The sequence below is a fragment of the Cololabis saira genome, chromosome 14, assembly GCF_033807715.1.
Source record: "Cololabis saira isolate AMF1-May2022 chromosome 14, fColSai1.1, whole genome shotgun sequence".
In the NCBI taxonomy this organism is placed as follows: Eukaryota; Metazoa; Chordata; class Actinopteri; order Beloniformes; family Belonidae; genus Cololabis; species Cololabis saira.
This window is the reverse complement of record NC_084600.1, coordinates 19,670,609-19,695,262: the sequence shown is the minus strand read 5'-3', so window position 1 is coordinate 19,695,262 and position 24,654 is coordinate 19,670,609. Positions and strand designations below refer to the sequence as shown.

Below are 24,654 nucleotides of genomic sequence, written 5' to 3'. Positions count from 1 at the left end.
GTAACTAAATACCTGTCACAGCTATGTAAAACCCAAGGTGTTGTCTTCCTGATCAAAAGCCTAAAACAAAGATATTCTGTTCAGTACCACATCAATTGAAAACATTAAACCATGACCTTTTTGAACGTCAACCACAAATAAAAGTTTTCCTGAAAAGAAGATCAGTTGAATATCAAAATAGGTTTTTATTATTTTACCCCCTGCAGTCTGTTATCAATTATCCGTTGTTTTGGCATAAGGAATAGCATGTGTAGTTGGTCAAACATTTTTATGTTATTACTCTTGAAATAGATTCTGTTAGTATGAAATAATTAACGATAAAAAATGCTCAACCTGTCCAGGTGAACCCCGGCGTTTGGCCTGAAGAGAGCTGGGATAGCCTCCAGCAGATCCCTTTGATCCAGGAATAGGTTGGGAGGGATGGATGGATGGATGGATGGATGGATGGATGGATGGATGGATGGATGGATGGATGGATGGATGGATGGATGGATGGATGGATGGATGGATGGATGGATGGATGGATGGATGGATGGATGGATGGGTGGATGGATAAAAATGCCCATTACAATGCCAGTTAAGCTAAGTTACAATACCACATCCAAAACCTTAAGAAATAGTAATTAACAACATTTGCTCAAAAGCTGCCAGAAACGTATACAAACAAACAATATTTGAATATGCTTTGATTTACTTCATCATACTAAATAATTTTCTGGCTCATGCTGAGACCAGTCAGTCCTTGTTTCCATTACCCTCACAAAAGGCCATTTGTAGTATGGATCATGTCCTCTGACGTTCAACGCGAGGAAGCTCCCTCAGATGAAGATGGAGCTGTTTGCAGCGCCTTGGCCTGACGAAGCAGAACAGTTGTGTTACAGGCAGCGATGCCAGCTGCATAAAGCTGTTCAAAAGAAATGTTCAGTCTTTTGTGCAGAGGTGGACAGAGTACTCGACCCCAGTACTTGAGTAAGAGTACAAATACTACTAGTCAAAACTCTGTTACAAGTAAAAGTAGCTCAGTCAAAATATTACTCGAGTAAGAGTAGAAAAGTACTTGCTTTTAAAGGTACTTAAGTATCCAAAAGTAAATGCTTTTAAATTTACTTTAAGTAAGAGTAAGAGTAAGAGTAAATTTCTCATTTTCCACATCAGTAAATTACTATATTTTTTCTAAATTAATTTAAGGATCTTTTAACTCTTGTTTCTGAGAATTAACTCTTTGAAACCAGCTGCACTGATGTGCTGCTTTTAGAACCACAATGTTATATAAAACCTGCAGAAACACCAAAAACAAATCAAATGAATGGGATCATAAGAGGACAGCAGATGATGCAGAGTTTATTAACACAATCATGAACTGAAACCAAATGAACCTGCACCATCCAACTAAGTCTGGATCCCCCTCAAAGACCACTGCTTTACAAAAAACTACATCTCTGCTTTCAATAACTCAATGTTGAAATCACTTAACTTTACAGGAAGGACATGTACCAGTACAATATAGCAATATAGAGCATAACAAACTGTCTCCCAATGTCTGTCTCTGTGCCTGTCTCCCAATATCCATCTAAAAATAGGATTTTAGGGAAGAAGAAAAAAGAGCAGACCTGAAAGTAACGAGTACTTTTCAGCCTTCCTAGAAATTTACTCGAGTAAAAGTAAAAATATTTGTCTTGTAAATGTATTCAAGTAAGAGTAATAAGTACCAAAGAAATCTAATACTCAAGTAAAGTACAAATCCTCTGGATATGTACTTAAGTACAGTACTCAAGTAAATTTACTCCGTTACTGTCCACCACTGCTTTTGTGGAAGTGGTCTCTAGAAACAAACCCAGCTCACACATGTACAGCTGCTTTTATCTCCGACAGGTCTGAGTTGAGACACCTTTGATTAACCAGCAGTGATGAGAACATGTGAAGATTCTTCCTCGAGCTGTCTTGTCTCTTATCTTAGTTATATATTTTTTTAATGGTTGTTTCACCTGAATGGCATCAAGCAAACTTCTTTTTTTTTTTTAATTTAAAGAAATGTTCAAACTTGTTGACTTTTTTTATGTACATATAGTATCACACCCTGCTTCTCGCCTGTAATATGCTGGATTAAGGCTCCAGCAGACCCCGTGACCCTGCACGCGATTAAACGGATATAGAAAATGGATGAATATACTATTGTGATTATTTTGAATTTATTTAGCATCCATGAGTAAGCATATAGAGCTCTGGCTCATACATGCAATAAAACCATGGCCTGTGATAGGTTGGTGGTCACACTGTGGACCGATCACCAGCCCTGAATGAAGGCAGTCTTGTCCGTTTGGAAAGTATTGAGCAGATAGGTTAACTGTCAATAAAAATGGGCCAATTGCAACTGATGATTCAGATGATCATCTGCTTCGCTCATTATTATTACATAAGACTGGTTTTTGATTCACAGCACTGCAATGAAGCACCCAGGGGGCAGATCAATCTGCAAGAGAAAGGTTAAAGCAAACTCGGCATCCGCCTGCAATAACTACCTTAAATAGTTCAACAGTACCAGCTGTGTTTACATGGATATACCATGACAGTATTTTTAACTATAACGTTTTTTTTATGTGAATTAACCAAGCTGGATGTGTGTTTATGTTCTCCATCATACCGTTTATACAGATATTCATGTTCCCCTGAGGATGAATCCTGGGCAAATTTATCGTGTGACAATTATGTTTGATTTTGACATTAAAAAAAAGTATTGAGTGGATTAGTTGGGATGGTACGGGAAGTGAAAAAAAAGCAGTTATTCATAGTATTCAATGATTTTCATGACTTTGTAGACAGTTGAACAGAGGATGTTTCTTTCTCATCAGCTTCATTTCATTGGTTAAAATGTCCCGACCTTTACATTAAAGGTCTACGACCCACTCACGTTGGGTCAGTTAAACTTTGTGCAGTTCCCATCCCTTCTGGCTATATGAGCAACCAAGGAGCTACATCTACTTAGTCTGATGCAAACCAGGACTGGCTCCCAGGTCAAAATATCTAACTTTGTAGCAGAGATAAAAAATATTTACAGACTGGTTCCAAGGAGAAAATACAGTTCCTTATATGTCTGTATTTAACATTTTTGAATCTCATTTTACAGTTATTTTTACACAAGATAAATATACAAGTCACAGCAAAGTACTGACTCTGCAACTTTGGGGGTGATGCCAATGTGAAAATAATAAAAGTTGCAGGTCCCCGACTGAGCACTGGGGGCTGGGTTCAAGCCAACTTTATTTATAAAGCACTTTAAAAACAGTAAACTAAAGTGCAGAACATATGAATGACATACATTTAGAAGAAAATTAATAATGCAAAAGGTAGATCAAAAAAATTAAATAGGAATTAAAAATAGACAATATAATCAAAATAATAACATGAAATTATTTTCATTAAAATCATTGAAAGATTTAAAGACACATAATAATGAACTCTAAAATGGACAGGCAGGCCATTTAAACCGTGACTTTGTCTTGTTTATAAGAGATTGTTTTAACAGGCCTGAAATGCAATAGTGAATGTATATTAACAAATGCAGCTGAGAAGAATAAACATGAAACATCTTGTGCTCACACTGTCTGTAAAGAAATAAAAGCAAATCTACGTATGATTCACTGAGCTCCTTTTCTGTTTGTATTTTTCATATGATCCTTACTTTTCCTGATTTGGGGCTGCATATCTCAGCGAGTCGGCCATCCACCGACACCTTCTGCATATTCTGATCTGCTGACACACACGAGTCACCACAGGGTAGCGATGAATGAAACGTTAGACTTGGATGATTAAAAAGTGAGCATATTACACAATCGGGTTCAAATGTCCACATAGAGCATTTCGGATTCGGGAGAGGATGTAGATTCAGCCGTGCTTTTATTGCTCACACAGATCATCAAGCATTTTGTTTTTCAATATCTACACAACAGCTGCTGTTGAACTTGAAATCCATCCAGCATTTCAGTGTCTGTCCGACATTGAGTCCCATCACCGAATCAATGGCCCAAATGGCTTAAAATGAAATATTTTAGCGACATTGTTTCAATATTCATCGACGCTAACCTCGAGGCAAAGGACTACGCTGCAAGTCACTTGGATTCTAAATGAAAAAGTGAACAATGCATTGACCAGGTTCTGCAGATTTTTGTCTAGTACTGCAACGTGTAAAAGGCCGGGGATTATCCAACGGCTTTCACAGCTCATTCTGACTTTGACTGACTTTTAGCTGAGCACATTTTACAGATTTACCAGACTGCAAATTTGTTTTACATTCATGACTTTGGTTTAAGTAAAGTGCATGAAATAAAAGTGCAGTGAGGACATTGGACAAGTGGAGTCGGTGTCTCCAGACTGGAAGGTCCCTGTGTGCCTCAAGGGTAATTAACTTCAGCTTAATTAAGATCTATTAAGTAAAGAGAGGACCCAGGAAAGCTAATTAATTTCAATAATTTGAGCATACCCAGTGAGATTTTTTTTTTTTTGATTAATTAATTCAAATCTTCTCTTTCACTCTGGTTTTAAATTGATTTTTCTAAATAATCATGACTTTTGCACAACTGAGTCCAGTGATTATTATGTTATTACAATTTCAAATGTTTTATTTGATGGATGCTTCACTCCTCACTGATTACAATAAATTCCAGCTAGGATTGAGGAACTCTTAATTGAGAACACATTGATTTATACTCCCCCTGATTTTACAGAATAGTAAGACAAAAAAAAAAAAAATCGGTGAACCCCCTGTTCACCTACTGGCAGATTAAAAATAGTGAAACTCGCCACTTGTGACACCAAGGAATGCTTATCGGGTTCTTCTGACTGATGATAAGTGATAACTTAATTAAGAGAGTGATGACTGGTTGATTTGAAGGTTTCAGAGTGACGCAGTGCGCCACTAGAGAGCAGGTTTTCATGTTTATAGCCATGACACGAACCCATTACAAACAAATATCAAACTAAGGTTTCAGGCCTGAATGTCAATAAACGCTTGGTCAATATTTCTTCTCAAGTTCCATCTAAAACCTCTGACGTGGAACTTGGAAATTCTGGCTTCCAACTTCAAAGGCAACACACAACGTAATGCTTATGCTATTTGTATACTGCCCCATGTGGTCATGTGTGGTGTTGCTACACAGAGTGACTTCCAAGTCAGCTGCTTTGAGCAGAGCTACTGTAAGAAGGACATCCCAGAAAAGGGGGCTTTTGTACCTTTTCTCTCTGGTGATTTACCCAAAAAATGTCACGGATATTTCAATGTTTTATGACAACTTCTGAAAAATAACGTGTAATATTAAGTTTAATTTAACTCAAATGAATGATGTCTCTTGTCTGTCTACAATATCCTGATATTTGCTCCAAAGATAAGTTAGGGGTTGTTAGAGTCAGAAATATTTTGTTTGTTGGTCTTCATTGTTGAGCGCACCACCGGTCACTTCTCTCTTCTTCTGCTGATGAAATGATCATGAAAACTTGGATTACTTGGTTCTGTTATTTACCTGAGAGGAAGCTGGAGGTGATTCTTCATAACCTGTAGTATGTGTGTGTGCGGTTCCATCTATACATGACCCTGGAATGGACTGGCAACCTGTCCAGGGTGTACAGATGTCTTTTGCCCTTAAAGAACTAGCTCCTGCAGTTCCTCTTTACCTTGAATAGGAAGAAACATGTATACATTATGGATGGATGGATGGATGGATGGATGGATGGATGGATGGATGGATGGATGGATGGACGGACGGACGGACGGATGGATGCTCATAGTTGTCCAGCTGGTTCAAGACCACGTTTGCTTCTGAGTTTTACACACAGCATTATCTAAACTTGCCTGCATAATCCAGCAGGTGGAGTCCTAAACCTGCAGCAGCAGCTCATCAGTCCAAATCAACTCACGTTTGCTTAATTGATCTGCAACATTCAAATCAACGATCAGTCATTTCTACACTGCAAAGAGCAAAAAAAAAAAAAACACGCAAAAAACTGGGTTCAAATAAAATACCTGCTTTCAGCTCTCTAGTCAATGTTTGGGCAGCTTAAGAACTGGACAAACTTTTCATTAGCACCTCAAATGTTCAAATAAATTCCTTGTTTTTTATTTCGTTTTGATATGTTGTAAAGTCCAACTTAATTACACAACAGGACAAAGTAGATGTTAACATGAGGGCCACACACATAACTTTACAGTCTGACGAGGCTATATCTGTAGTTTAGGGACAAAGGCTAAAACTAGACATTTTAACACTTTGCTTAGCTTTATGTTGACATTAAGAATTAAATATGCTGATTGTCCCAGTGAGGAAATGTACGGCAAGCACAACGGACAAACAGAACGAATCGCCCCTCTTTACCAGAGACAATATAAAGAGGAAGCTGTACACTCAACAAAAAACTAGTACGTGAACGCAGCACAGCGCCATTAAAGCCTAGAAAACAGTCGTGGTTTAGCAAAGATGGCGTCACGCTCTTCTTTAGCTGTCTTTAGGCGTGTTACCGTTCTGTGTGCTTTCTACTCGAGTTTACAATTATGAATTAACTTTGTATTTTTATGTATTGTAATAGAATATTTACTGAACAGTCATATACATACGATATCTAGCCACCCCTTCAATCCACTGTGGGTGACGTGCCTCTACAGCTTTCCTGCGGAGGGTGTTCGGTTTAAAACCATCATGAAAGCCGGACTACTTACAAAATATATCCCGTGATACTTTTTTTTTTCTTTTAAAGCCATAATATGAACCAAAGCACCAGTTACTCTCATGTGCAGCACACTTGTTATTTGAATACCAGACCAAATTTGCACATTTGAGATGTGATGTAGAGACCATTAAACCAGACCCGGCAGTCCCCATAGCAACAGAGGAGAGGATGAGCATCCCTAAAGACACAGAGACACATCATGATCCTATCCCATGGAGTTCATCTTCATAAATATATATGTAATTATTTAGTGCTGAAAAACAACACCATATGCCAACATTGGCCATCCTGGTTCATCTCAGACTGAAACCTGAGACGTTTCAGTTGGCCCCAATTCCCTGAGCACAGACATGGTACAATCCACCCACATTAGAAAACCTTCACTAATGGAACCATAGACGCCCCATCGAGCTGCTGCGATACGTCAACGTCGCCGCCATATTGGATGTGGCAAGACTGCGCTGTAAACTAATACAAGTAAATTGACTTATTTTCATAAAGCGCCTTTCTACAAAGAAATTTGCATTTTAGGTCTCATTTATTCATTCACATAGGCACTAATATAATTGGGAAACATTTAGGCACCAAATATATTATATTTAATTTTCTGAGATGGCAAAAATAAGAACTTTATTGATTCCACATAGGAGTAATTCATGTTATATCAGCTATAGAGAACAAGTTAGTGCCGAAAAACAATATATATCCCCCCTCACAAAAATAGAGAAACATATTTTCTCATCAACAAAACAAATTTAAGATTTTTCAAGTAACAAAACATATTTGAACCATTTTTCAGACAATAAAATAACTGAAAGAAAATCTGAAAGATGGTTCAAATATGTTGTTTTTTCACTTGAAAAATGTAAAATACGTTTATGTAAAATATGCTTTGTTGATGAGTAAATATGTTTCTCTATTTTTCTTATTTTGTTTTTCGGCACTACCTTGTTCTCTATAGCTGATATAACATTACTCCTATGTGGAATCAATAAAGTTCTTATTTTTGGCATCTGAGAAAATTAAACATATTATATTTGGTGCCTAACTATTGAATGATAAATTAGACGTAAAACGTAAAATTTCTTTGTAGAAAGGTGCTTTATGAAAATAAGTCAATTCACTTGTATTAGTTTACAGCGCAGTCTTGCCACATCCAATATGGCGGCGTCGTTGACGTATCGCAGCAGCTCCATGGGGCGTCTACGTATATGTGTCTATGATGGAACCCCGTCCTCAGTCCATCTGGCGGGTACCACTCACTGCCAAAGGGGTGATCACATCCATCCACCAGAAATCTAGTGCTCACTGTGGCAGAATTGCAGTGCACTGGACTGTGCAGAGCAGGGTAGCATCCAGGCTGTCTGTGAGGGGTGGGGTCCGCCTACACTGACACCACCAAGCATACGCTCACACAGGGACACAGACAGGAGGAAAGAGACGGGGAAGAAAAAGAGACAGAAGAGGGGGGAAGGTTGCATCTGAAGAGGAATATAATACGGGTAAGGAGGAAAGGGATGGAGGTGGATGGAGGGAGAGGGAAGACGACCATGGGGAAAGGTCCAGAATGGTTGAAACAGATTCTTATTTTGGTGCTTTCTTTTCTTCCTTAATGATAATCAGATTTGATTCCTTTTGAATCTGCAGTAGATTTTTTTTTTTTTTATTCAGTCATGTGAATATTGAGTCATCATTTCATTTATGTCTGAAGAGCAGCGGTGGTTATTTCCATGTAAATGTGATATATCTGTGGCTCTTATAGCTCATAGTGGGAGATAATCAGAGGGCCCCGAAGAACAGATCAGCCCATTTGGCCCAGTGTATGCGCCTCTTTTGCCTTTTCCAAAATATACAGCATTTTGTCCTCTTACAATATGACATAATGTAGCAGCTGTGCTGATTCTGTGACACAGTAGTGACAGATATTTATGCTTTACAGCAAGACTTGATTTCAGGCTTGGTTTGCAACCTGAACTGTCTTAATTTATGATACCAGTTTGAGATCAGCTCTTATCAAATATTCTACAATAGTGAAATACAAACATGATTTTCACAGCATTTGCGGTTCTCACCTAAAATCTGTTGGATTAGCCAGCTAAAAAAAAACTGATTTGCCGATATAAAAGCAAAGATTGTTGGATTGATCATTTTAACAGTGGGACCCAAGGCAAGAAGAGGCGATACATGAATGTGTTTAAGTTATAAATGTTGCTGTCCTTGTGGAAACAGGATGAAAGGAGACACCCCAGTGAACAGCACCATGAGTGTCGGCCAAGCCAGGAAGCTTGTGGAGCAGCTGAAGATCGAGGCCAGTTTCTGCAGGATAAAGGTAAGACGAGCTGCACATCTCCGACACCAGATGTGAATCTGTGAGACTCCCAAAAACCCTTTTGGACCAATGTGACTTTCTTAAAAGCATTTCAAGTCAATGCTTGTTCATTGGAGAGTTTCCAAATGTCGGTGGCTTCTCTGATGCTCCTAAAGGCATCAAAGAAGCATCATAGAGACACCTCATCTCTTTTAAGAGGGACAAAACATGAGTGGGGAAATTTAAATATAATGCTAATGATGCCGTGTTATAGAGATACTGTCATCTCCTCATTATGTTTTGAAGAGGAGTACTCTGTCCTTTTTAGAGAATCAGTGAGAATCAGATTTTACTTATTTTAAACAGAAATCCACAGGTAGTTTTTTTTTCAGGCACTGAAAACCCAAATCCAGGTTTAATTCAGATACTTTTCTCTCTTGTGTTGCATCACATTCTCGTCCGATTGCGCCGCCATTCGCTGCTGTATTTTGATGCATTTCTACCTGTAGCTTTTGCTTTCAGACCAAATATTTTAGTTTCACCTTCTCACCTTGTTCATATCATGGATAAAAGTGGACCAATCAAGACAAAATTCAAATTCATTACAGCTTCACTGTAGTTTGTAACGTATGTGTAAGATATACAGTTTCAATCAAAAAAAATTGGAGCCACCTACAGGACTGTCTCAGAAAATTAGAATATTGTGATAAAGTTCTTTATTTTCTGTAACGCAATTAAAAAAACAAAAATGTCATACATTCTGGATTCATTACAAATCAACTGAAATATTGCAAGCCTTTTATTATTTTAATATTGCTGATTATGGTTTACAGTTTAAGATTAAGATTCCCAGAATATTCTAATTTTTTGAGATAGGATATTTGAGTTTTCTTAAGCTATATATATAGCAATATTAAAATAATAAAAGGCTTGCAATATTTCAGTAGATTTGTAATGAATCCAGAATGTATGACATTTTTGTTTTTTTTTAATTGCAACACAGAAAATAAAGAACTTTATCACAATATTCTAATCTTATGAGACAGTCCTGTAGGTGGCTCCAATTTTTTTTTTTATTGAAAAATTTATTAAAGAATTTATGACATTTTTGCATTACAGAAAATAAAGGACTTTATATTCAAATTTTCTGAGACAGTCCTGTATGTGAAATAATTAGGATTAGAACTCAAAGACAGGCCTAGAATGACCTACTGTGGGTTCTGTCATGAAGACAGATGCAAAAGTGAATGAATTTAGCACATTTTCTCAAACAACTTGTAACCAAGCAACGCAGGGGAGAATAGGTGAAGAGCAAAGCTCAAAGGGAAACCGAGTCGGCGCTCATGAGGCTGTAAGACAAGAGAGGAAGGGTGGGTCTTCGTTGTGTGCACTTAAACAGCATCACATCCCACATCTGAGTATACAGAGAGGAAAAGTCAGTTAAAACAGAAAAGCTGAAAAATAATCTTGCATACCGTATTTAGAAATATATAATCTTGTTTTTAATACTTCCTTCAATTGTTAGGCAGAAAAATGTTAAAAATATGAATCACACAGATGAACTGCTCTAAACCAGACCGTCTTCACCTCCAGGTATCAAAGGCAGCGGCCGACCTGATGGCCTACTGCAACGCACACGCCTGCGATGACCCCCTCATCACCCCCGTGCCCACCTCAGAGAACCCTTTCAGGGAGAAGAAGTTCTTCTGCGCTCTGCTTTGAGACAAATCAGGGATTGCTGTAATCAAAAGTACATCTGTACAGTATGTACAGTGTGTACGTGTACTTCCAATCTAAATAAGACATTGATGTACTATAGTAACCTTGCATAAAAGCTGCCGATGTACAGTACATAATCAACTATGAGAAATGTCTTGAGCTAAATTCTTAAACTGATCATGTGTAAGCGTGGAGAGGAGAACAAGGGGAACAATGTGAGAGAAAAATACATCAGATCTCATCAATAAAAGGGTTTGAAGCATCACAGTCGAGCTCCACAAAGTACGAGACTGAAAATCTTATGAATTAAATAAGTAAAAGTTATCATTTGATTATTAACACTTACATCTCACGCTCCAAGATACTACATGTAAATGCTGAAAAGGACAAAACGCTGATCATCGTGTGTCCTAGTGTGTCGTCATCATACCGGTTAGGAACACCTTCATGTGGAAACTACGGCATTTGACGTTTTTAACAGGGACGTTACAGTCCCAGTCGGTCTAAGGATTACTGTGGTGCTATATGTCTCAGATGCTGACAGGTCAGGGAACGCAGTTATCACGGAAACTGTCCATATAACTCAGATCTGGCAAATGAGAGGCAGGAATTAGGTCATAAAGCATGAAATATGCCATAACTACCACTTGTTCTCATACGGTGACTTGTTGTAGATTGGAATAACGATGTGCTTCTTCCATCAGAATAAACGTGCAGGTAGTGGGGCTTCAAGCAGAATGTTTTATCTGTTAACTTCTACAGCTGCATCCCATCTATTGTCTTTATATTTTGTACTCTTCATTCACTGGTGTTTTGGCAGTTACTTGTATCAAAAAAGGCTGTTTATGAATGCATTTTAACATGTGGCTGATTTCTTTCTAGGCTTGAGATTTTAGCATTTTGCTCATTTCTATACCGTTGCTGTAGTGTGGATGTGGAAGTGTGTATGTGTAGACGCTTAGGTGCTACTGGGTAACTTAAGCAACAATTCTGAGCATATGATCACTGTACAATGCAGTTTATAGTTCAATAGCACACAGATCCCCCCCCAAAAAAACCAACACATTCCAGGGATTGTGGACATTCGGTAAATAATCTAAAGCCAAGCCATCGCAGTGAAATCAGCTATTTGGTTTTTATGAGTCTGTCATGTGAATAATTTTCTATTTCTGTCAAGTGAAGGAAAGAATAAAAAGTAGATCTGCTTTACTTTTACAGACAGGTGTATATCGCCATTTTAAGTGTCCGATCTGTGTTTTCCAGAGCAGAGAGCTCCTTCTGTGGTTTCCAGCTGATGACGTTGCCTCGTCAGATGGTCTGTCCTCACAGATTAAGCTGGTTCTGTTTTAAATCACATCCAAAGAAATTAAACTGCTGTGTGGCATCTTTTAATGTGACAACCTGTTGTGAACCTCTGCTCTGGACACATACAATTCAAGCATTTTAAGTACCCTACAAGTACCAAATTTGGAGCTTTGGCAGAAAAAAAAACTATGAATTATGAAGCACTGAAATAAAACCTGTTATAGTTTGTCTGTCTCTTCTGCATGAATCTGATTAAAGGAACATTCCGGGTTTAAAAAGCAACCCTAGGTGGGTTATTAGATGGTAAGGAGTGAAAACATTCCTTAGGGACCAAAACCACATGAATCAGATGCACTTAAAATTTGAGTCAGAACAGAATATATGTTTACTGCAAAATGGCAACTAATGTTAGACCTCGGGACAATTAACCTACACTGAGAGAAATTGCTATTTTAAACCTCTAAAAGACTGAAAAAGGTCATTCCACTTAAGTGATGGTGTGCACAAACTGAGGTAATGTTCACATTTTATGTGAACAGAAGGTGTATAAAAATGAACAGGTATCGTCTGCCTGTCACCATCACCTTGCTGTAAGACCACACAAGGTGACTTCCACTCAAACTACTGTCAACAGCTGCAAAAAAAAAAAAAAAAAAAAGTTTCAAAAAGACAGACGAGTGTTAGAAGCACAGGTCATGAACTATTCTTTTGCATCTATCGATAGTTTGAATGACACCAGTAGACTTGTACGGACCGAGGCATCCTTACAAAGCCCTTTTCTAGGCACTGACAACATTCAATGACCTCAGTCCATCCGTCCATTTAACTCATATTTCTGAGTCTCATAATACTTGAAGTAGCTATTTATTTTGACAAAGCTCACAAAACACACCACAAATGCTTAAATCCACATCCTCTTTCAAATCTTTACAGTCCAATAACAGTTTTAACCCCAACATTCAAATATGCATATAAAAACAAGAGGAAAAAAAACCCACATACATGAATATTGAAATTAGTCACGTGCCCTTTATTTGTTTATAATAAAATTAATATAAAAGCTGCACCTATTTCACAGTCTAATGAAAACACAGTAGCCAGTGTTTTAAGAGGAACAAGTTGATCACATTGTCATACAGCTGGTGAATTGATGTGAGCGTAACATTATGGGATACAGCCTGTACTTGCACTACGGTGATTCTTGTAGTTCATTAGACGTAATTAAATGTTTACCCAGCATGCATTAAGGCATCTCATGTTTCAAAAATCCAGCCAAAGACAACAGCAAACTAAGCAACTATGGAGACATAAACAGGGTGGGGTGTTTCATTTGATTTTCATTTGATTTCATACCATTGCAAATAGATTTGATTTGCAAGTCGGGAGATTTCGTTTTCTGATAGTATTTGAGCTTGTTGCATAGGCATCTTTAAATACATTTCCATCTTCAGGTCCAAACAATCTCAAAGGAGACCGGGTATGAGTTGTCATATTACTTCCTCCGTCATAGGATGGGAAGTTAAAAACAATAACTTGAATACAAACATATCTTTAAAACACGGATCACTCTGCAGTTGAGTTTTAGCATTCAGGTTTAATAGTAATAAGCTACATCTTCTGCAAGACACTTCAGACGCTCCACGTCCTCGAAAGATTCTGGTAAATCATCACAAAGCATGCAATAAACGAGTGCTGAACTAACGGGTGATGGGTGATACAAAAATTAAAAGTTGGTAGACAGAACATTACAAACACCAGATGACCCATGAATTTAAATGAATCACAACTTTCAACCTTACACAATCCTATTTAGATGACAATATGAAATAATGAAAGTAAATAGTTTGCCCCAAAACTGGAAAGAAAGGGGATAACATACCCAAACCATGTGATATCTAAGTTTTAGCGTCAGCCATGCAAACGTTCATACTAACAGGACTTACTAACTGTCATGTAAATAAAACATTGTTTATTAGTTTTAGCTTATCCTGCAAGAAATTGGTTAAAATGTTTTGATTAAAATGGGCTATAGATAGTGAATATTATAATGCAAACAGTTAAAACTATCATATCTCACCACCGACTCCCATAGAATTTGCTAATTTAACAACTTTGCTCATTAACTGGAGAAACAGAATTGACAACTATTGGTTTAAAACTACTACCGTAATCAAAACTGTGAGTTTATACAGTGCCAGATCATACAAACATTGGAGCTGAATTGAATAAAGGTCACTGAAGAGGTAATGTACATTTTAAACTTCAAACATAGAAAAGGGTGGCTGAGTGTTTATAGGAAGGCGTCACACCACTCCTTAAGGCAGCCGAAGCAGTCACCTTGCTGTTTGACATTTGCACCGCAAGAGTCTTTCAGCCAGTCGCGGAAAAGCTCCTCGTCTTTCTTTAGAACTAGAAACTGCCCGAGGACAACGTACGCCTGTGGAGGCAGAGATGAACACACGAAAGAAAAATTAAAGTCAGACCAGGGTGCTAGTTTCCACAGGGTCAGACAATTACAGGTAAACTTCCAGAAACTTTCCATGGGGAAATAAACTGGGGGATTTTGATACATGAATTTCTAAGATGAACCACGTCCATTAAAAAAATACAATGTATCTTTAATGATACATACAAAATTGCTATTTAGAAATTGCTACGGTTTGACATTCTTTGACAAACTTTGAGGGATCTTGAGGGATCTTGCTTCAACATATAAAAATACTTTAAACAAAAAAAGGACTTTCGACTATTTCATATGTAAGGCATTTACCTTCAACAAATAAAAAAAGTAATCTCTATCAGACATGTTTTATATTAATTTAAGATCAAACATCCTTCAGCGAAGCTCATTTGGATCAACAATTTAACTGCCGATTCTTCTTGTCGGACAAGAATATTTCGGTTTTTAAATACCTGACATGTTTTGACGATTACTTCCGCCTTCAGAGTCACGAGATGGTGCGTGTGTAGCGCCGGTTTATCAGTTGATGTTAAAAGGAAGCGTGACTCACCCGTCAGATTGACAGGTGAGTCACGCTCTCTGCTGTCCGTTCGCCCCCCCAGGATGCTGCTCCAGGTGGGAGAGAGCGTGTAGGCTCCCTCATCCCTGTTGATGGTCCTCGGGCCCCGCTTCCTGATTTCTATGACCTCCCTGATCCAGCACTGGTGTTTATTGACTCACCAAATCAATATGAGAGGTCAGTCACGCCTCCTTAAAACATCAACTGATAAATTGGCGGGACACACACACCATCTTGTAACTCTGATGAAGCCGGAACTAATCACAGAAACATGTCAGGTATTTAAAAAAACTAAATATTCTTGTCCGACGAAAAGAATCAGCAGTTAAATTGTAAAGCCATGGACAAAATGAACTTTGTTAAATCATCATTTGGACAAAGTTTGCTTAACAGATGCAAAAAAAGAAAAAAAAACATCCATACAATTGAATCATAACCGTGTGGTATATTTTAAAATCTAAGTATATCATTTTAATGGATGAATCAAGGTAAATTATTTAATTATAATTACTCTTTTTGTGTGTGTGGTTCAAAACATCGAAAAAAGTGCAAGGGAAGATAACAGTGGGAATTATTAAGCAGAGTGAAATAAAATGATGCATATTCACCTTATCGAAACCCTTTTCCTCCAGTCTTTTACCGAGGACCTCTCCAATGCCTGCAAGAGCATTCACGGGTTTCTCGCCCATGGGCTCAGCCACAAAGTCTTTATGCTTTTGGGAGGTTGACGACATGGCTGTGATGGGAAACCAGGAGCTGATCTGGGAAACAAAGATCATTATAGAAATTAGAAGGCAGTACAGGGCAGGTTGTGGTTGTTTTATTTAAATTGGACTTAAATATAATTGGACTTTTTTTTTATGCTTCACAAGTTCACATAAATGTAATGTATTCATAGCTTATTTAGTCCTGCGTCAGCTCAGGAAGTTTAACCTGCCACAGCAGCTGCTGATCACCTTCTACTCTGCCATCATTCAGTCTGTTCTCTGCAATTCCATCACTGTCTGGTTCGGATCGGCCACAAAACTAGACAGGCACAGACTGCAACGGACAATCAGGTCTGCAGAGAGGATAATTGGGACTAATCTCCCATCTATCCAGGACCTGTACCGGTCCAGGACCAGGAAACGGGCAGGTAGCATCTCTGCAGACCCCTCACACCCAGGACACAGTCTGGTTGAACTCCTCCCCTCTGGACGGCGCTACAGAGCTCTGTAGCCAAAACCTCCAAACTCAGAGACAGTTTCTTCCCCCAAGCTGTTGTTCTGATGAACTCTCATCACTCATAGAGTCTCAGAGTAATCAATCACTGTGCAATAAATGCAACTTTCAATAACCATGTCTACCTCATACTGCTGCACTTTTCTAAAAAAATGTATACATGTTAATAAGAGTTGTAATTTGTCTATTTACTGTACAGTGAGTGAAAATAACTGAGTCTTGTTTGAGCTGACTTTAATAAACCTGATTCTGGACTACGTCCCTTCACATTAGGGTTGCCACCCGTCCCGTAAAATACGGAATTGTCCTTTATTTGAGAAAAAAAAATGCTGCGTCCCGTCTTGAACTAATACGAGACGCGATTTGTTCCGTATTTTCATTAACACCCCATACACACGTCAGTCACACACACACGAACACTAAATTTAACAATAATGAACAAAATAAAACACAGGAAACATTAAGGCCAGCAAAATCTTTGTGGCGGGACAACAGGACCTGCTGCGTCTGTGCCCAGATAAATGTGTGTGCCAGACAGCGGGGAGGACTCGGGCTTTACCTCCAGGTATGGCTTGGGAATTAAAAGTTGCGTTTCGTATTGAACCAATACGGACATATATTATGCTCTTATTTATTGATGTCATAATATACAGGTGAAGGTCGGAAAACTTGAATATATTGCAAATGTCATTCGTAGTAAATTTAACTAAAAGGTGAAACAAATATATTATTTCCCCACTACATTCAAAGTGAGATATTTCAAGCCTTTATTTGTTATGATTTTGGTGATTATGGCTCAGTTTATGAAAACCCCAAATAAAAAATAAATGAGAATATTTTATGAAATCAGTAAACAATTCCATCATCAAAATTATAACAAATAAAGGTTTAACATATCTTGCTTTGCATGTAATAAGACTAGGTAATATATTAGTTTCACCTTTTAAGTTGAATTATTGAAATAAATTAACTTTTACACCATATTCTAGTTGAATTATTGAAATAAATTAACGTTTACACCATATTCTAGTTGAATTATTGAAATAAATTAACTTTTACACTATATTCTTCACCTGTAGGCTATATTACATCTGGGCTGATGTGGACATACATAGCATAGGAGGATATTTCAGTTGCTAGTATGGTTGGCTGTCTATACAGTCATGCAAGTTCAATGCTATTAAAGCACTTTAAACTTTAAATCAAAGCATTTTGTTTTTCATATAAAATAAACACATTTTTATGCAGTTTTAGAAGTCCCTTATTTCTGAAAGGTGGCAACCCTAGTTCACATAAACAGCTCCTCAGACACCGCCATGAACAGAAATGAGTAGCTACATAACCCAACTAAAGTCCTGAGCGGAGCCAGTACCGTCCTGACCCCTTACCTGCCTTCTCTACTGAACTGAGAGGAAGAAACTCTGATCAGCGCGGGTCCTGCTGATTACCCGCGCACCACGTTTGAGCGCTAACACTTCAAATTATTTATCCATTTCCAGCTTCCATCCAGCTTTTATCCGTTTCCTTCAAAGTGTCCATCGCTCCTCAGATAGCCTTTTATCTTCTAACAATGAGCCGTGTCTAATAAAGCAGGTGGAGGTTCACTTTGTTTTAAATCAGCGCCTTGAACACCTGTAGCCCGCAGGCTAATGTAGCGGGATAGTTGTGCATATTTTACTTTAAAACTGCCGCTTAGAGACGTTTAACTGCCTCCTTTCCCTGTGATAAAACACGCGTTATAATAACCACACTATACAGCAACATGCCTAACTTACCCGTGAATGCCTCGTCCACGAAAAACGACAATTAGCTGAGGAGCTAAAATGTTTCTGTTTCGATCTGAACACCGGCGACCACAATGCAATGCGGTGTCGTGACGTCACAGCCGACCGCCCCTTTTTGCCACAGACGGTTAAGGCAAGTTTATTTATAGCACAATTCAACACAAGGTAATTCAAAGTGCTTTACATTGACATTAAAAGCAGCAAGACATAATTAGACAGTAAATAACAAATAAGATTGAAAAAATTAAGAATAAGATGATAAGAAAAGAAGTAAAATAATAAAAAGCACAAGCTGTTAAAAATAAGGGCAGTAGAATACAGCAGGTAAGTTTAATTTAGGAGTACGCTTGAGTAAACAGTAAGGTTTTTAACCCTGATTTAAAGGAGCTGACAGTTGGAGCAGACCTCAGGTCTACAGGAAGTTTGTTCCACCGGTTCCACCGGTGGTTAAGGCTGATTTATGGTTCCGCGTACCAACATCCATAGTACCAACGCAGAGCCTCAAAAGAAGTATCGATTCAAAATGTACTTTTGTTCTGCAAATTCGACTCACTTATTCTGGCTGTGCCCCATTGTTCAAACTTTTTGGATTGACATGTGTAATTTTGTGTCTGAAAGCATTGAAACTGATTTCAAATTATTTTGGAAGGATGTGTTGTTTGGTGTTTTTGACCATGTAACGATTAGAACAAAGCCAAAAGAAACATTTATTATTAATTTGTTGATTATCCTTGCAAAATTTCACATCCACAAATCCAAATTCTTACACAAAAAACCCTCTTTTTTTTACTTTTCATTGTGAATTCAATCAGTATCTGGACTCTATTAAAGGAGCATGAGGCAGGATTTATGAAAAAAAATGTGTAGCCCATACGTTTTAAGTTTTCTAGTAATAATGTCAGATGAAGCGTTCCAAACCAAAAAGAATGAGCCCTCTAGTGTATCTCTCCGTTGCCTTGAACAGGCTGTGTGCTGCAAAATGCCCTGCAATTCTGGGCCCGAATTTCCCGCGCTGTCCTGCGGATGTGACGTAAAATGACGCTGCATGTGTGTTCTCCCGTGCCGGCTTCGCTGTTGGCTGCAGTAACCCCGACGGTCGTCGTGGTGCTAATGAGTCTCATTTCTTATTCTTGTCTCAAGCTCCTTTAAGTTTTCTACTAATTCAAAAGCCATCAAAACCATAAATGTATGTAAATGTTTTGGCTTTCTGTTATAATTTCATCCCCCCTGGCTGGTTATAATGTGTTGTGCTTGTTGTTTTGTTTTTTATTTGAGTTATACTCTTTATATGTTATAATTAAACTTGAAATTGCATAATGTAAAGATTTGTAATCATTGTACTTTTTGCAAATGTTAAATAAAAAAAAAAGTACCAATGCAGAGCCTATCTGCTGTACTCTACTGCCCTTACTTTTTAACAACTTGTGCTTTTTATTATTTTACCTCTTTTCTTATCATTGTATTTGTTGTTTACTGTTTAATTGTGTCTTGCTGCTTTTAATGTTGATGTAAAGCACTTTGAATTACCTTGTGTTGAATTGTGCTATACAAATAAACTTGCCTTGCCTTGCCTAATACAGATTGTTGTTGGTCCAAGTGTACAGTACGAGCTTGTTAAAATGAGTACAAACTGAGCCAGTCAAAGAATTTTAACATCCTCGAGCCAAAACCTGTCCAATTTTGGAAAGCTCAGTTGTCACAGTGGGTCTGAAACCAGAATCCGAATCAGAGTCAGGTTTATTTGGCCAAGTCAGGTCAAACAAGACAGGGAATTTGACTCCGGTTGTTTCGCTCACTGTACAGTAAATAGCCAAATGACAGCTCTTATTAACATATATACAATTAAAAGAAGTGAAAGGTGCAGCGGTATGAGGTAGACATGGTTATTGAAAGTTGCATTGTTACTGCATATGATTGTGGTTATTACTATTATTATTATTGCACAGTGGTTGATTACTCTGAGACTATGAGTGATGAGATTCATCAGAGCAACACTGGAGGTTTTAGCGTACAGAGCTCTGTAGCGCCGTCCAGAGGGCAGGAGTTCAAACAGACTGTGTCCTGGGTGTGAGGGGTCTGCAGAGATGTTACCTGCCCGTTTCCTGGTCCTGGACCGGTACAGGTCCTGGATAGATGGGAGGTTAGTCCCAATTATCCTCACCGCAGACCTAATTGTCCGTATATATAGATATGTATAATATTTTTACCCTTCTGTGTAAATGTTAAGCCTCTCAACAAGCAACGTTGCAGTTACTTTATTGGTGCAAGTGTATAGTACAAACTCATTAAAGTGAGTAGAAACTGAGCCAGTCGAAGAATTTTAACATCCTCCTCGAGCCAAAACGTGTCCATTTTGGGAAAGCTCAGTTTTCATGGTGGGCCTGAAACCGGGCCCAGTTCAAAATAGATTTGTATATTGGGAATTTACAAAGTGATCAACAGCCGTCCAAATGGATCTGCTGCACCAAACTATAAAAGCTACTAGTGAGGAAAATAACTTGTTAGTTGATCAGATATTTAGTTTTCTAATATCTGTGTGAGAACTATATATTGTTTGATATGTAAAATAAATTATTAATACAGGTTTCCTTATATAATTAGTGATGCATAATATCAAATAAATGCACAATGAACACAAAGAAAGAGGGAAAATGTTTATGTTATGTTATGTTTATTGCTTTCAGAGTGACTTAATTTAGTCATAAGTAACAGAATACAAAGACTAATGAACTGTACTTGGGATAGCATTTCATGCCATACTGTAATTGTGCGCATTGATTAACTTCCAGCTCTGTCTTTGACACAAGCATCCACAAGTCAATTGCATCCATCTTTGGGAAAAAGAGAAAGCTTAAACAGTCTGCTGACAGGTTGTATTAGTGCAACTTTCACAGTAACTCAGGGGGAGTAAGTTGGTTTAATAAGCTCAGCATAAGCCTACAAGTCAGACAGAATGTTGGAGGCCAGACTGCAGGTCAGTCCGGTGCCATCAGGCTCTACATTGATCTTCTTCACAACTCCATCTTCCACCAACATTGCATATCTGAAACACAAACACAATTTGGAACTTAATTTAGTGTACGGAAGAAGGAGAGTGGAATTAAAAAAAAAGAAAAAAAAAGGCACATTTGTTGTCTCAATGACAATGTAGAGCTAAATTTGTACATCTGTTCTACCAAAAGTGATATTATCATTACCTCTTGGATCGCTTGTTCCCAAGAACCTGCACAATCTGATCACTGTCAAGTAACAGGTCAACAGCCTAAAAAGACAGAAAGAAAAACGTTAATGAGTAAACAGTCATGATATATTAAATGGACATGAAGCAGACTTTTTTTTTTTACCTTAGTAAATGCTCCAGTTGGATCAGCCAGCATTCGAACCTGCACATGACAGGAGTAGAAAGCTCATAAATATGCTTCCATAAATGTTAAATCACATTGTGCATTTCACACAATGTAATCCATACCTTTCCCTCTGCTCCATGCTCCTTCCCCCATGCGGCCATTACAAAAGCATCATTGATGGAGATGCATGCGACCTCTTCTATACCCTTGCCTTTCAAGTCACCAGCCTGCTGCACGAAACCCGGGAGGTGGGTCTGGAACCAACAAATGAAACATGAGGTCAGAGGATGCAAAACGCACTGTGTGTAGTCCATGGCAGGCAAAGTTTGGAGTATGGTATTACCTTGGAGCAGCCAGGTGTAAAAGCTCCAGGTACAGCAAAGAGAACCCCCTTTTTCCCTTTAAAGAGCTGATCCATTGCCACCTTATTTCCTGGCTCTCCCTCATGCACTTCCACAGCGGGAAGTTTCTCACCAACCTGACAGGGATTGAGATTACAATATAGAATAAAATCTTTATTCCTTTCAAAATTATCCCAGAAACTAGTGTGCTTTGAGTGTTACTACAGATTTAAATATGTTAACTTGGCACCATTGTCAATTTTACAATATGAGACAAAGTGGCAAACTTCTACTGAAGACATTTTGATTTACCGTCAGTTTTTTTTAATTGCTTTTACATAACACGTTTACTGTGGAAATCAAGAAACATTTACTAATTGAGACAGTTTTATGTATTCTCTATAGCAGTGTTGATGATGCTAACTTTACTTAAAGGAGCTGTATGTAAGAGCAATAATAAAACGAATCATAAAATGACCCCGATATGTCAACAGACATTTAAAAATCATGTTCATTTCAAATACTTATGTCACTGACAACAGTACTCAAGCCAGGATATTCCAGTTTAAAAAGAGGAGTTGCAGCCCTCAACTGATGTTTATGTTGTCATTTTTTGTTTTGGCCTGAAGCTCCACCCTCCACCTATCTCCCAATCACCAAGTCAGTATTGTTTCGGCATCCGGGTTGCCAGCTCGGCTCTAATTATCGCAGCAGCCGCTACGAACGTGTTGGATGAAAAAATGTCTAGCTTTCCAAAAACTACATTATTATTTCGCAAAACATCTTTCATAAAGCATTAAATACAGAAAATAAACTAACTGTGTAGGACTCGTCGCTTGCCATGGCAGCCTACGTTCCTGCTGCATTCTGCAGCCTACCTGGCAACCTCTGGTCGGGGGGAGGAGGGGGAGGGTACACGCCACTCAACAATATTTTGAAAGTGACTGCAGTACCAGTTTTGGACATTTCTTACAGATGGCTCCTTTAAAAATATTTTCACCTGATCCCATTAGTAACATTACAAAGTAAATGCAAAGAAATTGCTAAATGTATTTTTGGAAACCCTTTTCCAGTATGGAAGTAAATATACACTTTTGCTAACTGGCATTTGCTAACTTTCATGAGTTTATAAATAAAACGGCCTCCTATCATGGATGAGGATAATATCAGCAGACAAATGTCAAAATTGCATTGGAGGCACACTTCCGCTAATGGCCACTAGAGGGAGACAAACCACCGTATATATTTGCGTAACGTCGATAAGCTGCTTCACATGCAACCTTTTTTTTCTTAAATCAGAACATAAAAAAAGGAGTTTGATAAACTCAAATAAATATCCATTATATCATAAAGGTTATTTAGTTTCTGATCATCCTGATAAACGTGTACTTTTGACGCCACACAAGGCAGAAAACAAAAAATAAAAAAAAAACACAATAAAAACAATAATACAAGGATGTTTCCAGGAGGCTTTTCATATACATTTATCCAAAGATTAACACAAAGTGTTGCGAGTGTTATTTTATCAATTAAACCAAAGTCAAGACAGAGAAATCCTAACGACCTTTCAAAAGCACCATCAGTGTATGCGTGTAAACTAAAAGCATCAGATACATTTCAACATAAACTATGCTCAAATCACGCCAGGTGTTGCAAGTAAAGCAGTTTAAAATCACAGGAGGACCATAAACAAATTAAATGGTTGCTGCAAATCGGCCGTGATGGCGACAGATCCCTGAGGGATGATAGCAGTGAGCATGTAGCCACAGCCAATAACCAAAAGGGATTTAACGGTACAAGTCAGCATGTTTAAAGCATTATCTTCCACCCCACATATTAGATGTGGTTCGTCGGTCCCACTCGTTTTACCTGGACGGGCATTCTGGAGGTCGCAGAGGTTTGCAGCAGCAGTCTGGTACAGCGGAGCACGGGTCTGGGTCTGCACACGCTGCTCACCGAGATCATCCTTATGCAAACGTCAAGTAATGTCAAGATAAGGGCGTTACACGGTAAAATAACAACGTTTAGATACGTCTGAAACTGCTTTAGCGATCCCGTCACTCCGGCTTAAGCACTTTGACCACGGCTACAACGCTCTCTTGCACATGTAGGGTCTTTAAATAGCTCCCAGACTGCTAATTCTTCACTGACTGCGCCATTTCCTAAATCTGCTGACCACTTTGGTACAAACCCTGCTTTGAGCATATCAGTTGGATATATGCATGAAAAATAACTTTTTTGTTTGCTTAATAGTCAGCATAGATGAGGAGGAAGAAAAAAAACCCAATGGAGATTGTGTAACTTTTTGTAATGTATTAGTGAAATCATCTACTGTAAGTTAAAAACTTGACTGCAGTTTGATTTGCTGCACTTTTAAGCACTGTAAACAATGTTTTAACATGTTAAAACTAAGAAAAACAGCTGCGCATGGCAGGCCTTCCACATGCACATAATCACCTATTTCCGCTCTTGTGCGCATGAGCGGAAACCGACACTGACGTATTAATACTTTAATTAATCTGCTTTAACTCTTCCGTGTATTTCTAATCCACTGAATTTCAAAGGGACATGTTTTATCATCACCTCTACTACACTCTCTACTAAACTGCATTATATGTATTTTATTGCTCTAACCTGTTTTTATTCTGTAAAGCACTTTGTGACAAATGCCTATGAAAAGCGCTATATAAATAAACTTTACTTACTTACTATGTATTTCTTAGCTTTGGCTTGTGCTTGTGTTAAAGATATAACATTTACATAATAAATAGCATCTATTTCCGGTCTTTTTAGCGTCTGACTTCATACAAATAATACTTAATTAATAACAATATATATTATCCGTTTCAGATATTGTTGGAATATAATCATTTGTTGTTATTCTAATTCGCTCAT

The 24,654-nt window shown here is 38.1% G+C and overlaps 3 protein-coding genes across 3 annotated transcripts in view; 1 reads left to right on the top strand and 2 right to left on the bottom strand.

Annotated features, from left to right (window-relative positions):
• The window catches only part of si:dkey-175m17.7 (uncharacterized), a 38,810-nt gene extending 27,337 nt beyond the window's left edge, over positions 1-11,473 (top strand). Inside the window, exons 5-6 of the mRNA XM_061739232.1 lie at positions 8,944-9,043; positions 10,616-11,473. Of these exons, the coding sequence (XP_061595216.1) occupies positions 8,944-9,043; positions 10,616-10,744 (229 nt within the window). The 3' untranslated portion in view covers positions 10,745-11,473. The remainder of the gene's footprint in view (positions 1-8,943; positions 9,044-10,615) is intronic.
• Positions 11,474-13,055: 1,582 nt separating this feature from the next.
• banf1 (BAF nuclear assembly factor 1) lies at positions 13,056-18,158 on the bottom strand. The gene is made up of 3 exons (XM_061740057.1): positions 18,063-18,158; positions 15,675-15,827; positions 13,056-14,483 (listed from the first exon to the last, which is right to left on the bottom strand). Exons 2-3 carry the CDS (start codon positions 15,798-15,800, stop codon positions 14,337-14,339), a joined length of 273 nt encoding a protein of 90 aa, XP_061596041.1. The 5' UTR covers positions 15,801-15,827; positions 18,063-18,158; the 3' UTR covers positions 13,056-14,336.
• A 2,553-nt stretch (positions 18,159-20,711) lies between these two features.
• prdx5 (peroxiredoxin 5) lies at positions 20,712-23,918 on the bottom strand. The gene is made up of 6 exons (XM_061740056.1): positions 23,629-23,918; positions 21,762-21,896; positions 21,541-21,672; positions 21,416-21,454; positions 21,269-21,333; positions 20,712-21,114 (listed from the first exon to the last, which is right to left on the bottom strand). The coding sequence occupies exons 1-6, from the start codon at positions 23,722-23,724 to the stop codon at positions 21,009-21,011; spliced, it is 573 nt and encodes a 190-aa protein (XP_061596040.1). The 5' UTR covers positions 23,725-23,918; the 3' UTR covers positions 20,712-21,008.
• Positions 23,919-24,654: the final 736 nt, after the last annotated feature.